The following is a 15238-nucleotide window of genomic DNA, read 5'->3' on the forward strand; positions in this document are numbered from 1 at the left end:
TTTTTCGTGAACGCATTCCCAACATCCAAACCCAGAATCTTGTTCTAGAACAAGAAGGGCTTTTGGCTTATCCACTCTTGTATGGTCCACGGAGTCGCCAGCAAACAGCTCCTTTGAACATTTTGGGCAGGATCCTTCCAGACACTTGGTTTGGGATTAAACAGGAAGTTCCTTCTCCACGTATATGAACAAGTTCTGCACACATGTCTACTAGAATACAGCAAGATCGACCCCAAAGACCACACACATACACACACACACACACACACGCACGCACGCGCGCGCGCGCGCACACACACACACACACACACACACACACACACCACGCCCCCTGCGGCCCTAGCTGGTCACTCTGCACACCGCCTTCCTTGAAGCAGAGACAGGGCCCTGCTGAGTGCCCAGCGCACAGGGGCGCGCGCTCCCGCTGTTCCCGTCGCCGCCACCGGAGGTCGCGCGCGGCGCACGGAGGCCGAGTGCACGGGGCGCGGGGGCGGGAGGGGCGCGCGGGGCGCCGGAAGCCGCTGGAGGAGGGGGGCGCGGGCGCGTCCCCGGGCGCCCGGCCGCTGACATCAGCGCGCTCCGCCCCGCGCCTCCCAACACCCTCCGCTCGGCCGGGCCCTCCCTCCGCCACCACGTGTCCCCGCTCCCTCCCGAGGGGCCGTGCGCGGGGCCGGAGAGAGGCCGGGATGGCGCAGTGACAGCCGGGCCGGCTCTCGGCGTCCCCCGCGCCCTGGCGGGGGGCCCGGCGGTGAGTGCGCGCGGCGGCGGGGAGCGCGGGGCGGGGTGGGGGCCCGGGCGCGGGGCGGGGCGGGATCCTCCGGGCCGGGGCGCGGGGCGGGGGCGGGGCGGGATCCTTCGGGGCCCGGGGCGGGGCGCAGGGCGGGGGCCGGGCGGGATCCTCCGGGGCCGGGGCCGGGGCGCGGGGCGGGATCCGCCGGGCCGGGGGCCGGGGCGCGGGGCGGGGGCCGGGCTGCGGCTGCACCGGCGCCGCCTTTGTTGCGGGCCGGCGGGACGCGGGAGGCGATCGGCGCCGGCGCTCGGCAGGTGCGCGGGGCCGGACGGGGCCGGGCCTCCCGGGCGCGGAGACGGGAACGGGGACAAGATGGCTGGAGAGACCCGTGCGGCGCAGGCGGCGGCCAGGCCCGGGCACCCCGCCTCCCACCCCGACCTGCCGCCCCGGGAGCCGGCGGGGGTGGGGGGAGCGCGGCCAAGTTGGGGCCCCGCGCGGGGATCTGAAGCCCGTTCCGCATACCCCAGCCCCTTCCCAGCTGCACTCGCCCGTCCTTTCAGGAAATACGGGAGAAGCCGACTTTGAACTCGGGAGCGATGTTTTCCCCGCTACCCGGGAGGTCGGGCCCCGGGGATGCGCCCTGGCTGCCGCCTGGGGACCCAGCCCGCCCCCGAGGGCAGGAGCGCGGCCCTTTGTGCCGCCCCGAGCGCCCCAGGAGCTCCGGGGGTCGGGCCGGACGGCCCTGGCAGATGGGTGCACCTTGTCGGCTACCGGCCCGCTTCAGTGTCCTGGCTCCAGCCATTGCTTCTGAGCCTGCTCCGGGACAGAACCTCTGAGTCTGGAAAACCCAGTGATGGCGATTCTGAGCCACGCAGCCTCCCGCTCCCGGCTGGCCGGCAGGAACCCCCAGCGGAGCCTGTCCTGCCCGCCCTCAGAGCCCCCGCACCCCGGACTGAGCGAGCTCTGCCCTTCCCTGCTCTCTTCCCGGAAGGAATGTTTACCCCTCGGCCGGTTCTGCCCTTGGGTCCCTGCCGAACCAGGCTGGCCTCCTCCACAGAGAGCTTTGTAAATTGTTTATTGATTGAGAGTAGAGCGGTGGAAGGGAGCGAGAAAGAGAAACATCGATTTGTTGTTTCGATTACTTACGCATCAATTGGTTGATTCTTGTATGTGTCCTGACCTGGGACTGAACCTGCAACCTTGGCGGATGGGAAGGATGCCCTAACCCAGTGGTTGGCAAAGAGCTTATGTAGCTAGCCACATGTGCTCTTTGGCCCCATAAGTGTGGCTCTTCCACAAAATACCACGTTACACTAATTAAGATACCGTATTTTTCGGACCATAAGACGCACTTTTTTCCCCCCAGAAGTGGGGGGGAAAAGTCCCCGCGTCTTATGGTCCAAATATAGCCTACACATATACTTTTTAAAAAAAAGTTTTTTTACTTGCTTGTCTCTGTGTGCTTGCCCGGCTCTAAAATGGTTCTAAATGCTGCTGTTTACTTTACAGGGTTGATTACATGTGTTTATGACTGTGATGTTGGGTTTTAATGCACATAAAATATTTTAGGACACTATTTGTTTCAGAATCTTTTTTTCTTCATTTCCCTTCTCTAAAAACTGGTGCGTCTTATGGTCCGGAGCGTCTTATGGTCCGAAAAATACGGTAATCACAATGTACCTACCTATGTAGTTTAAGTTTAAAAAATTTGGTTCTCAAAAGAAATTTCAATCATTGTGCTGTTGATATTTGGCTCCGTTGAAATTTCATTGTGCTGTTGATATTTGCCGACCACTGCTCTAACCAATGAGCTACCCAGCCGGGACCCACAGAGCTTTTAAATGTGTGAAGGCAGCAGCCACATATGCTCTCTGCTTGCAGCCCCTCCTTCCAGCTTCCCGGTGCCCCCTTCCTCCCCAGCCTGACCGTTCCCTTCCTTCCAGTCCAGCAGAGCTTGGGGCTAAGAGGTTGTGTTGGCGGAGCTGTGTCTCCCTCCCCCCCTTACATGCACACACACACACACACACACACCCGCCCTTTCAGGACATGAGAGTTCACACTGGCCTGGTTTTTCTGAAAGAGTCTTGCTTGCAGACATGGAGTCCACAGCCATCCCTCTGAACCTGACCCTGAAAGTGGAGGAGAGCGAAGAACAGATTCAGAGCCCAGACCTGGAGGATGGCTGTGCCGACATGCAGAAGGTCCGCATCTGCTCGGAGGGCGCCTGGGTGAGTCAGGGTGCGGGGCCCACAGGGCTTGGGGGAATCCTTCCGGCCCGGCAGGAAGGGAACAGCCCAGCCCCGCTCCGGTGTCCACATTCCCGGGAAAACAGTGCCGTGGCTTTAAAAGGTGCCGTGGAAACAGAGCGGTTACCTGAGCAGGCCCTTCTGTCTCGGAGGCCAAGGCCCAGTCTCTCCGCACCCCCGGTGCCCGCACCCGCTCAGTGCCAGCACGTGGTGGGCACCGCTGTGTGCTGACCTGTGAGAATGCTCTGCCAGCTGTTCCAGGGAAGGAGGGCCTATCCAGGACCACGGAGAAAGGGGTCACAGTGTCATAGGAGGGCACGCAGACCTGGCTCCACACCAAACGCAGTAAAGGGGGGGTTACGGCCAAGAGGCAGTGTGGAGGGTGCGTGGATGAAAAAGTGCTTAGGATCCGGGCTCCCGGCTGAAGGCAGGTCGGGGTGATGGGATATTTGGAGTGTGTGTGGGGGGAGGTTTGTACCCTGAGCTGGGCAGGGGGACGGAGGGGACCTCACAGGGAAGGAGCCGGTGTCACCTGCGGCTGGTTGAAGGGGACCACTTCTCAGCGAGCCTTGGGGTCACTGAGCTGAGGGAGAGCTGCACCCCCAGCTGGCCTGGATGCAGGGGCCGGGGCTGGGCAGCCGGATGGGGAGCGAATCCACACAGAACAGTGGAGAGAACTTGGGAAACTTGTAGACATGTCGGAGTGACAGGAGGCGTTGTGTTAGGAAGTTACTGGACTTCGTGGTCAATATTCTAAACGAGCCACAAGCTGACATTCCTGCTCTCGGTTTCGTTTGCCCTGCTTGTCTGCATCGTCAGTGTCGTCACAGCCTTTTTCCGTGAGATCTGTGGTCAGAGGCTCACGGTGCTGCCCGCCTGAGGGAACTGGGGTGCAGGGAGCTTATGCTTTCCCCAAGGACACACACGGACACTGATTGTTCTTAAATGGCTCCTGAGCTAGACTCTTAAAAGCTATGCGTTTTGCATATCTCAGCTTTATAAAATAAAGACACAGCATGCCGCCAGGCCTGGGCGCCGGTCTGGCTGTGGGGGCCGCAGTCTCTTCGGGTTTTCTGCCCACCTGTGCTCCCGGCCGGAGCGGCAGCTGAGGAGCCCACCCCGCATCCCGGTGGGTGGAGGACCTGGGAGACGGGTGCAGGGGAAGTGGTGCCTGAGTGTCGGGACAGTGAGACATGTCCAAGGTGAAGGCCGTGCTCCTGGGGAAGGAGGAAGTCAGCTGGGAGCACCCGGTGCTGGAGCTGTTGAGACAAGACCTCCAGGCTCACGGAGTCACTGTCTTGCAAGGCGGACAAGGAAGCAGACGACAGCACAGGCTTCGGGGTGCAGCAGTGGAGGCCAGCTCCTGGGGGCCTCGCACTTAGGCTGACCGCGTAAGAGGCTTCCTGCAGAAGGCGGGCCTGGGCCTGGGCCTGGGCCTGCTCAGTGGGTCCCCTCCTGGGGAGTTTGGCAAAATCCGGAGACATCTTTGGGCATCGTGACTGGGGAGGGGGTGCGAGGTCTGACTGGCATCATCCGGGCAGAGGCTGGGACGCTGCTGAGCATCTTCAGTGCCCAGCACAGCGCCCTGCAGGGAACGGTCAGGCACAATGTCGGCTCTGCTGAGGTTGGAGGTTCGAAACCCTGCCCTGGGGCATCCGACCCAGGAGGGGAAGAATCCGTTTCTCCCACGTGTATTTGGCTTGTGGAGAGTGTGAGAGGGTGACCAGTGGAAACAGTGCTGGATCCTGGAACAATGCAGCGTCGAGAGAGAGAGATGGATTCTGAGCCCAGCCTTCGTCACCGGTGGATCCCGCCAAGGGGAGCGAGGGGCTCATGTTCCCGGCGCGGAGGCCCGATCAGAAGCTGGGGCAGAAGAGCTGGGAGCAGGTCCCGGAGCCAGAACCGAGAGCGTGGTGGGGACAAGGAGTGAGAAGTGGGCCAGGCCCGGCCAGGGAGGCGTCGGGTGCTGGCGGAGGTGAAGCCCTCTCCTTGGCGGCTCTGGGGGAACCAGGCCTGAAGCATCTTCCCAAGGGAAGCTGAGGCTCCCTTCAGTCCCAGGCAAGGCCTGAGTGCGGAGAAAGCACAGGCTTTGGTCAGACTTCCCTCCGTGGCTTTGCACATGTCACTTAACAGCCTGTTCCTCCCCGTGAAAGGATGCTGACCCCATGTCTGTGTGTCATGGGAGGGACGCAGTGAGATAACACACAGGAAGCAGGACCGCCCTCGGCTCTGCCATCCCCGCCGGCTCTGGACCAGGCGGGGTGTGGGCGCAGCAGGCACTGCCCCGGAGATCAGCCTCGGGAGGACAGCCCACCGGGCAGCAGGGATGGTCTGAGCGGACGGAGGGAGGAGCAGGGCTGAGCACCCCTACCCGGAGGCCAGGATGGGCCTGGGGTGACCTCGGGCTGCGGACCCCTGAGTCTTGCCGGCCGCCATTGGCTTCCGTTGTGCCGGGCCAGGGAAAGGGCTCGGTGGAGGAGGGAGGCGCTCGCCTGGCCTGGTGCAGCCCTGCCGGGGCCACATCCGAGCCTCGGCTGTGCCTCTGCAGCACAGTGTGGGCTTGTTGGAAGCGGCTCTGTAGCTTGGACGTAGAAACCGAGAGATGAGCTGGCACCGGCCTCCGGCCGCCCCTCGCAGCCCAGGCGCCAATGTTCGCACAGACCAGGGACCAGGGGGCTGCCTTCTCGCATTGATTGTGCCAGGGAGGTGACAGGCTAGGCAGCCCTCGTCCGTCCTATCAGCAAAGGGAAGGGGCTACAAACAGGGGTGGCCAGGACCTGGCGTTTCCTTGGGGTCAGGCCACAGAGCCGGGGGGAAAGCGGGGGAGCGGGAGGGTCAGGGAGGGGGCGGGCAGCTGGGACAGCGCTGGGTCCTTGTGGTCTCCACCCGGGGTTTTGTCCACTCTCCCTCCAACGTCTAGGTCCGGGTTTGTGTCGGGTAAAACCATTTGCAGCTATTCCAAGTGGAACGAAAGGGAATTGGAGAGTCTTTGCCTAAACCTTTTATTCAAAAGTATGTAGAAGTGATCAGGGAAACAGAGGAGGCGCCTGGCTCTCCCTCGGTGGGCGTGTGGTCTAACGGGAGAAGCAGGCGCGGAGCCAGTATTGACGTCCCTGTGCGGGCTGGGTGGTGAGTGCCTCTGCAGAGCCGGGCCCAGGCCGTGGCAGGGACATGGAGGGGGGCACCAGGCAGGTCCCAGGAATGGGACGTGGAGGCTGAGTCCTGGATGTAGGGTGGTATTGGCCAGGCCAGGAAGGGAGTGGGGGGGGGGGGCGGCCTTAGAGGCCGAGGAGAACCCTGTGCAGGGCGTGGCAGGCGAGGGGAGTTGCTGGGGGACAGCTGAGCTCGGAGGCAGGGAGGCCTGGGCACCGGGGGCCACTGTGCTGGAGCCTGGATGTTAGGCTGCTCGGTCCCGCTTACTGGCTGTGTGGCTTTGGACAGCGACCCGTCCTCTCTGAACCCGCTTCCTTCTTGCTTGTTTGAAAGGGGAATGGGGTGTGTGTGTGTGTCAGTGAATGAGTCCCAGACTTTGTCTGGGAGGGAGTGCTCCCTGCGTGTCGCGGGTGTGCTCCAGCTTTGGGAACGGCTTTGAAAGCAGTAGTCAAGGTAGCCAGTCTGCAGGAGGTGGTCCTGCATGTGGTGACCTTGGAGTAGGGTTCTGAGTGACCGAAAGGAAAAAACGTAGTAAGAATGAAAGTAGACGGCTGAGGAAGCACGGGGAGCTGGTGAGGTGGCTTGGCGGCCTTTAGCTGCCCAACGTCCCCTCCCAGCAGGGGCCGTGAGAGGGGCCGCCCTCGTCCTCAGGACTCTAAGCTGGTCCAGTTTGCTCCGGTCTCATTACCACCCAGGCTGCCGTTAGCCCTCTCTGTGCCCTGGGCCAGCCCTTCCCTCACTGGCGCTGCTCTGGGTCCAGAGTCCAGCACTGGGGCCAGTGGGAAATGGACACCAGCGTCTGGAAGCCACTGAGGTCCAGACAGCAGTGACCCCCCAAAACTCATACCCAGACCAGCCCCTGCTGAGGGGCTGTGACAAAGGGGAGGGAATTGCAGGGTGGGGGGGGGGGGTACTTTCAGGGTGTCCCTGGCTGTGGAGGGTCTCCTACCGGGGATTGGGGCCTGGGGCTCCTCCTGGAGTCTGTTCTCCTTGTCTGCGAGCGACAGGGATGTAACTCTCCGGGTGCGGGCCTGTGCTCGGGCCTATTGGCCTCTAGCGGTGAGTGCGGGCAGGCAGCCGGCTCCCGGAGGGCCCTCCGGAGGGACGGACTGTGAGGCACTGCGTGTGCCCGCTAGCCACCCAGAGGCCTGTTCCGCCCCAGGTGCCCGCCCTGTTTGACGAGGTGGCCATCTACTTCTCCGACGAGGAGTGGGAAGTGCTGACGGAGCCCCAGAAGGCCCTGTACCGGGAGGTCATGCGGATGAACTACGAGACGGTGCTGTCGCTGGGTAACGCCTCGCGCGGTCCCTTTGCCTCGCGCAGGTCCTGAGCCCAGAGAGCGTTCCCGCGTCGGATGGTGGGGCCGGCACCCTCTCTCCGAACGGCTCTGTCCCTCAACACCTGCGCCTTTCATTTCCCCTGTGTGACTCGGGCAGGGACATATTGTGTCACTGTACCCAGTCACTCGCGCTGGTCTCAGACCCTCATCCAACCCAGGCGTTCGCGTCTGGGCCTGAGCATCCCCTGCTCCTCGGCTCGCTGTCACTCTCGTGGCCTCAGAGGCTGTCACTCTCGTGGCCTCAGAGGCTGTCACTCTCGTGGCCTCAGAGGCTGTCACTCTCGTGGCCTCAGAGGCTGTCACTCTCACGGCCTCAGAGGCTGTCACTCTCGCGGCCTCAGAGGCTGTCACTCTCTCGGCCTCAGAGGCTGGGGACGGGCCCCGGGCATCCTTGCTCCGTCCCAGCACTGACAGTCAGGGGACCAGCCGGCACCACTGGAGGGTGCCGGGTCTGCCGGGGCCAGGCCTCATCGGCAGAGCCAGGAATTCCCGTGGACAGGCCCATTCCCCATCCTCTTTTCTTTCCACGTCCTGAGCCCTTTTCCCTGTTTTTCATAAATCTCCGATGGAGGAGGGGGCGGGTGAGGGTAAAAGGACTGATTGGACGGTGCTCCGAACCTCGGTTACTTCCCCTGCACAGAGTTCCCGTTCCCGAAGCCAGACATGATCTCTCGGCTGGACGGCGAGGAAGACTCTCAGAACCCGGACCCGTGGCCACTCCCAGGAGGGAGCTTTGCAGGTACCGGGATCCACCGCCTGCGAGCACCATCCCGTGGGAGCTCGGGAAGCGGGTTTTAAGTTCCCGTGTTTGCTCTGTGGGCTGCGTGAGAGGGAGGCGGGGCTGCCAGGCAGAGAGGACGGGTTTGGAGTTTGAACACCTCCCTTCCGGTGCGGTGCGGCCTTAGGCAGCTTCTTTAAGCTCTGAGCCTCCGTGCTCCGCGGTCTGTGTGGTCGGAGGCTCAGTGCCCCGTGGGCCGGTGAGGCAAACTGAAGCTCGAATGGCACTGTGTGCGCGCAGACCCCAGTGCGAGCAGCCACCTCCGGCGACGAGGGAGGACAGGTGACAGGCATGGCCCAGAGTTACCGCCTGGCTCCTGTCCCCTTCACCGGGGAGACGGGCAGGGCCGGGCATGGCACACGCTGGAGCACACGCGTCTAAGGCACATGGGCTTTCGTCAGGAAGCATGGCAGTGGGAGGTGCTGGCTGCATACCTCCCGGCAGCCAGGACGCTTTGCTGCCTTCTCTCTGTAGGTGGGAGTTTAAAAGGCCGTATGTCATTGATTCTAAGTCGTCTCCCCCTGCCACTTGAATGTCTCTGAAACTGAGAATGCCTCTTAAAATTATGATGCTTCTTGCAACTGATGACATTTTAGTTGGGTGAGGTAGGGCTATTTCCCCGAATCGTATTCAATTTTCTGATGCCCTCCACGTACACACACACACACGGAAACCAGTTCCAACTGGCGCGCGAGAGCCTCTCGGCTGCCTCGGGGCCCAGGCCTGCTGAGTGCAGCTCCTGCTGCAGATCCTCTGGGATCGAGCCACGGAAGGCCATGCACCTCGTGGTCTGGCAGGACGGGCTGTATTTGACTTCACACCCAAACGGGAGGCATTTTGGCCCAAATCTGGCCCCCAGATTACGAGGCTCCAGCTCGGTGCGCGTGCCCCGCTGGGCGCCACCTCTCTGGCTCAGCTACCGTGACACCTGCCTCCCGTGCTTGGCTTTCCCACCTCAGAGTCAGGAGCACGTGGACTCCCTGTGCTCACCGCTCTCCCCTTCCTGTTTGTCTCCAGAAAACGAAGACGCTGACGTCAGGCCCCCGGACTGGGCCGGCCCGGCGCACACCGCGTCCCCGTTCCCCCCGCCGCAGCCCCTGGACGGCTTCGGCCTCCGCCTGCCGCGGGCCTTCGCCGAGCTGCCCGAGTGGGGCGAGGGGTACCCCTTCTACATGGCCATGGGCTTCCCGGGCTACGACCTCTCGGCCGACGAGCTGGCCGCCAAGTTCCAGTTCAGCCGGGGCATGCGCCGCAGCTACGACGCGGGCTTCAAGCTGATGGTGGTGGAGTTCGCCGAGAGCACCAACAACTGCCAGGCGGCCAAGCAGTTCGGCGTGCTGGAGAAGAACGTGCGGGACTGGCGCAAGGTGAAGCCGCAGCTGCAGAACGCCCACGCCATGCGGCGGGCCTTCCGCGGCCCCAAGAACGGGCGCTTCGCCCTGGTGGACCAGCGCGTGGCCGAGTACGTCCGCTACATGCAGGCCAAGGGCGACCCCATCACCAGGGAGGCCATGCAGCTGAAGGCGCTCGAGATCGCCCAGGAGATGAACATCCCGGAGAAGGGGTTCAAGGCCAGCCTGGGCTGGTGCCGCAGGATGATGCGGAGGTACGACCTGTCCCTGCGGCACAAGGTGCCGGTGCCCCAGCAGCTGCCCGAGGACCTGACGGAGAAGCTCGCCGCCTACCAGCGCAGCGTGCTGGCCCTGCGCCGCGCGCACGACTACCAGGTGGCGCAGATGGGGAACGCGGACGAGACGCCCATCTGCCTGGAGGTGCCCTCCCGGGTGGCGGTGGACAACCAGGGCGAGAAGCCGGTCCTGGTGAAGACGCCGGGCCGGGAGAAGCTGAAGATCACGGCCATGCTGGGCGTGCTGGCCGACGGCCGGAAGCTGCCCCCCTACATCATCCTGCGGGGCACGTACATCCCGCCCGGCACGTTCCCCAGCGGCATGGAGATCCGCTGCCACCGCTACGGCTGGATGACCGAGGACCTGATGCAGGACTGGCTGGAGGTGGTGTGGCGGCGGCGGACGGGCGCCGCGCCCAAGCAGCGCGGGATGCTGATCCTCAACGGCTTCCGGGGCCACGCCACCGACGCGGTGAAGGGCGCCATGGAGAGCATGAACACCGACATGGTCATCATCCCGGGCGGCCTGACCTCGCAGCTGCAGGTGCTGGACGTGGTGGTCTACAAGCCGCTCAACGACAGCGTGCGCGCCCAGTACTCCAACTGGCTCCTGGCCGGGAACCTGGCGCTGAGCCCCACCGGCAACGCCAAGAAGCCGCCGCTCGGCCTCTTCCTGGAGTGGGTCATGGTCGCCTGGAACAGCATCCCCAGCGAGGCCATCGTGCAGGGCTTCCGCAGGTGCCACATCTCCAGCAGCCTGGAGGACGAGGACGACGTGCTGTGGGAGATCGAGGGCGAGCTGCCAGGCGGAGGGGAGCTGCCCGCCGAGGGCAGGACAGAGAGCAACTGACCGCCGGCGCAGGTAACCGCCGGGGGCGCTTGGGGCGCGCCCGCTGACGTGTTTGTGTCCACAGGCAGTCTTGTCTCGCCGCGCTTGTCCCCTCTCAGGACCCCAGAGCCCCCGGTGTGGTCCTTTCGGGTGAAACTTCTGTCGCTGGGCTTCCTGTGTCCTCGGCCCTGTGGCTGGACCCGAGCACTTGCATGGAATCCTGTGCCGGGGCCGGGGGCCGCTGCGGACAGCACCTCGGCTCTGTGATGCTGGCTGCGGGGCTGATGGAGCATGGGCTGACCGCTGGCTAAAGTTTTGTCTGAAAAGCCCACTTTTTGTTTCCTTGCTGGGCAGGAGGTCCAGGATGTGAGGCAGCACCGAGTGTGCCTTCCACCCGGCCTCAGGGCTCAGTCCCAATGGGGGGCGTGAGGGGGCCTATGGGACCCCCTGTGAGGTGGGAGTCATCGCCTGTGCTTGCTTCTCCAAGTGTGTGCCAGTGTCTCTCTTCGTCACAGCCTTCACGTCGGGGAGAGTTGATGTCTTGTAGCTCTCAGCTGTCTGAAGGAAGATACTTTTCAATCGAATCTAATAATAAAGGATGCATATCTAGGGCAACGGGCGGAGGGTGGGGAACGGGCCTGCGGCTCTCAGCTGCGTCTAGTCCAGTGGTCGGCAAACTCATTAGTCAACAGAGCCAAATATCAACAGCACAATGATTGACATTTTTTTGAGAGTCAAATTTTTTAAACTTAAACTTCTCCTAATGTCACTTCTTCAAAATAGACTCGCCCAGGCCGTGGTTATTTTGTGGAAGAGCCACACTCCAGGGGCCAAAGAGCCGCATGTGGTTCGAGAGCCGCAGTTTGCCGACCACAGGTCTAGGAGAAAGGCTCAGATGGAAGTGAGTCTAGCAGAGAACCCCAGTTCCCTCACAGAAGAACAGGGTTCGTTTTTACCCTCTTGTTCTTGTTTCTGGTACTTGTCCCTCCAAACACAGTGCACACTGAACATGCAGCGGCTGTACTGGACAGGGGACCGAGAGCAGTCCTGACTGACCTTCCTTCTAAAGTGACGAGGTGTTTCCAGGCTGCCTGCTTCCTGCTCCACCCGAAGTGCTGACGGAAGGCTCTGCCCTGCGAGCTGCCCGGAGACCCGTCTCCTCCCTGCCCCTAAGTCTCGGGCTGCTCGGCTGCGGGGCCCGCTGCCAGCGTGGCTCCCTGGAATTCCAGTGCAGCCCAGTTCCTACCACGACATTCGAAATCTCCAAAGCTGTCTGTTCTCCTGTCCCCCCCTCCCCGGTGCAGCCTCCCTTTCCGCTAACCACTCCCTGCCATTGCTTACTGCGCTGACTTAGCGAGTGTTCGTCCCTTCCTCACTTTACCTTGTTTCCTCGCCTTGTTAGGTAACATTTCTGTGCGTTTTTTATGTTCTAAGCTCATTGCCACCCAGGGGATTGGGTCTGAGTTGCCAGAAGAGGGGAGGGAACAGAGCGATGCTTGTGCCCGAGAAACGCGGACGCTGATGCATGGCCACCGGCCGCTCACAGACGGGGAGGCAGGAGACGTGGGCGTTCCACGGCCCCCCGTCTGTTAGCAATCTGACGAATGGAAAATGACGCTTGTTAACAGTTACACGCCATCCAAAGTCCCCGGGTTAATTCACACTCAGGTTCTCTCTTTTCCAGCAAACGGGACTGTGCTGGAAGCGCTGGGGAGAAACCCGGAGGAGGGCGCTGGGAGTGTGGCCGCAGGCACAGCGGCCCGGCTGCAGGCCGCCCGGGGCCGGTCCGGACAGCGCCGGCACCTGCCCGGACACGGCCCGCCCCCCCCCCGGGGTCACGGAAGCCTAGGACCTTCGTTTCATCAGAGACACGATCAGGAAGGAAACTGCCCTCCCGTTTCTAACAGCGGTGACTCCGGCCTCCGCCAGAGGAAACCCGGGGGAAGATGAAAAGGCACTTCCCGGAGGAGACCGTCATTCAGCGGCCACGTCTCCCGCCGGCCACTCCACCGTGTCCTTTCCGGGGAGAAGAGCCTCGTCATTGCTTCTCTGCCTCAGAAACGCTCCCCGCAGGGCCTGCCGCCAGCAGGCCGGGCCTGCCGAGAAGGCGTGTAGAGACATGTCGTTTTTGTACTTAACGCATTTCCTTTTAGGAAAAGGAGATCCTAATGACAACCACACTCCGACACACTGGCCTGGTGCCAGCCGTGGCTTTTCTACAGACAAACTCGGTTGTTGGGGAAGATCCCGGTTAAAACAAACGAGGCTGCTTTATTAATCTTCCCAGCCAGGTCGGCAGCTAGCTTTTTGGGTTTCATGATGGTTCTGTGTAATGCAGGGCAGCGTTCGGTCCACAGGTCCCTGCTCCTCAGGCTGCTGCACGTCAGCAGGAGCTTCCTGCTGTGCTCACGGACTCCCGCCGCTGTTTTGTTCATTTTTGTATTTTTTCACGAGGGTGGTGAGAGGGCGTGGGCCTTCAGCCACAGCTGTTTGAGACAAAGCCTTCCCCCTGTAGGAGATGGGAGGTCACTGGGTTTTTACATGAGACTTTGCATTCCCACCTAAGCTGAGTGTTACGGAAACAGGAAATGGGCCAGCACCTCGCAGAAATGTCATTCCGTGTCAGGCCTGCGACAGGCTCCACGTCTCCTTCCTGTCCACCCTCATTCCTACTCGACACTATTCTTGGCCTCGTGAGCCACTTACTTCTACTCAGGTACTCATCTTCCTGTTGACGAAACACCTTTCCCCCTTTTTTAAAACCAGTTTTCCTCCCAAAGGGGAAATTTCACTTAATTTCTGGTATCGGAATACCTTCCAATATTTGAATTGCCCCACTGGCAAACTGAATTCTCTGTCATCTCAAATGGCGACTTTTTGCATCTCAGCTACTTTGCATTCCAGAACCTTCCATCCCCTGCAATTCCACTTAATTTATCCTCCACCTTCCTGGTTCCCGGCACTTCCCTCACTGCTGTTTCACTGGCGTGGGGCATGCTTATAAGACCTGATTTTGGGATCCTGCATCGGAGCCAGAGTTCTCTGGCAGAGATGCGTGGGAAATGGGTCCAACTCCTGATTCATTCCGCCAATCCCACCGTCTCTGCCCCGATGGCGGTGCCTTCCGGCTGCTGCTCTGGGATGCTCCTTAGTGACGGCTCTGCTGTCGGGGTGTCTGGGCTCGTGCTTCCATGGACAGCCTCTGCCTCACGGAGCCCCGGACAGCTGCGCTGCAGGGCGGCCGTGGCCCTGAGGGACGACAGCACATGTTGAGACATAGATGTACTTACTCCTCAGTAGGTAGAAAATGGCCCACAATAAACTTTGATAGTAAAGACCACAGGCTGTGGTGGTTTGTTTGCTTCTCACTGACCTGCTGGTGTTGTGAAAAGCCACGTGGCTAACGGGGACTCATCCTTTCTCACCTATCACACCAGCAAACGTTACCCTCTTGGATCCACAGGGTCTGTTCGTGGGATGGCATATCAGTAACGTGTCTTTACAGAGGAGAGCACGTGTGTAGTTTTAAAAGGGTGGGGGGGTGGCATAAATGGCTTTCCCCTCAGTCCTGTCTTGGCGCTGTGAGGGGTGGTACGTTACCAGAGTCAGGAAGGAAGTAGTTAGGGGTGTGGGTATTGAGTGAAAATGTGCCAGCACGCTAACCAACAGAAAGTGTTCCTTTTAAACAGGAAAGTGTGGCAAGCCCTCCATGTGCTCTTCCCTGGTGCATGTTTAGTAAAATCAGCCCCGCCCATGAATTCAATGAGTAAGTTGTCTACTTTCCAAGAATAATCTGGACCACATTTCCCTTTACGCCATCAGAGTTAAGTTCTGAACCAATCTGTTGGCCACAGCAGGCGCGACCCTAAAACCAGGCGTCCTTGTCCTGACTTTATGTCCCGGAGGCACCTCGGCGAGGGGGTCCATGCCATGGGGAACAGGTCTCACTACTCAGGAGCGACCACTCAGTAAGCGGTTGCCAAGGTGACGGGTGCCGTGAAGAGAGCCGTGCTTGGCCGGTCAGTGGTGGGTGCTCAGGGTGATGGGCACGTGCTGAGCTCTTCCAGCCAGGAGAGCAGGGTGGGCCCGAGGGAACCTGCAGCTAACACGGCTGTGGAGGTTCCTGCAGGAAAAGAGTTTTGTTCTAAGTGTGAAGCATTTCCCCCTGGAGGCATTTCTCAAGGGGATGGTTAGCAGGAAGCACTTGGGTCCTGGGGCAGCCTGCAGTGGCCGCAGCCTCAGTGCTCCACCTGCTCACACTTCTCAGGGGCTCTCAGCACCGTTCTTCCTCCCTTCCGGCCCCAAACAGGGAGTCCACACAGGAAGTCCACTGGTCCAAGGAGCCGGCGACTGTAGGGACTTACGCGGGTCCAAGAGCAGAGATGAATCCAGCCTCTCGACGAGCCTGGTGGCCTCTGCACCCGGAAAACCCACAACGTGGAACACCCGTAGCGCTGAGGCCCAGGTGTGTGGAGTCCAAAACGTTTTGTCAGACACTGGTTCAAGTTCCTCTACACCCCTCGACTCCAGTATTCG

At 61.4% G+C, this 15238-nt stretch overlaps 1 protein-coding gene across 6 annotated transcripts; it reads left to right on the forward strand.

Annotated features, from left to right (window-relative positions):
• The first annotated feature begins 489 nt into the window (after nt 1–489).
• Nucleotides 490–14040, forward strand: POGK (pogo transposable element derived with KRAB domain). 6 transcript variants are annotated; one of them, XM_036442426.2, is made up of 6 exons: nt 490–748; nt 2825–2958; nt 7292–7418; nt 8109–8207; nt 9264–10735; nt 12387–14040. In XM_036442426.2, exons 2-5 carry the CDS (start codon nt 2827–2829, stop codon nt 10721–10723), a joined length of 1818 nt encoding a protein of 605 aa, XP_036298319.1. In that variant the 5' UTR covers nt 490–748; nt 2825–2826; the 3' UTR covers nt 10724–10735; nt 12387–14040. The 6 variants fall into 6 exon arrangements, with proteins under 6 accessions (XP_036298319.1, XP_045438891.1, XP_036298320.1 ...); XM_045582935.1 differs by having other exon boundaries at nt 12610–14040; XM_036442427.2 differs by lacking the exon at nt 12387–14040 and adding an exon at nt 12137–12333.
• The last annotated feature ends 1198 nt before the right edge of the window (nt 14041–15238 follow it).

The sequence above is a fragment of the Pipistrellus kuhlii genome, unplaced genomic scaffold (assembly GCF_014108245.1).
Source record: "Pipistrellus kuhlii isolate mPipKuh1 unplaced genomic scaffold, mPipKuh1.p scaffold_m20_p_18, whole genome shotgun sequence".
NCBI lineage: Eukaryota > Metazoa > Chordata > Mammalia > Chiroptera > Vespertilionidae > Pipistrellus > Pipistrellus kuhlii.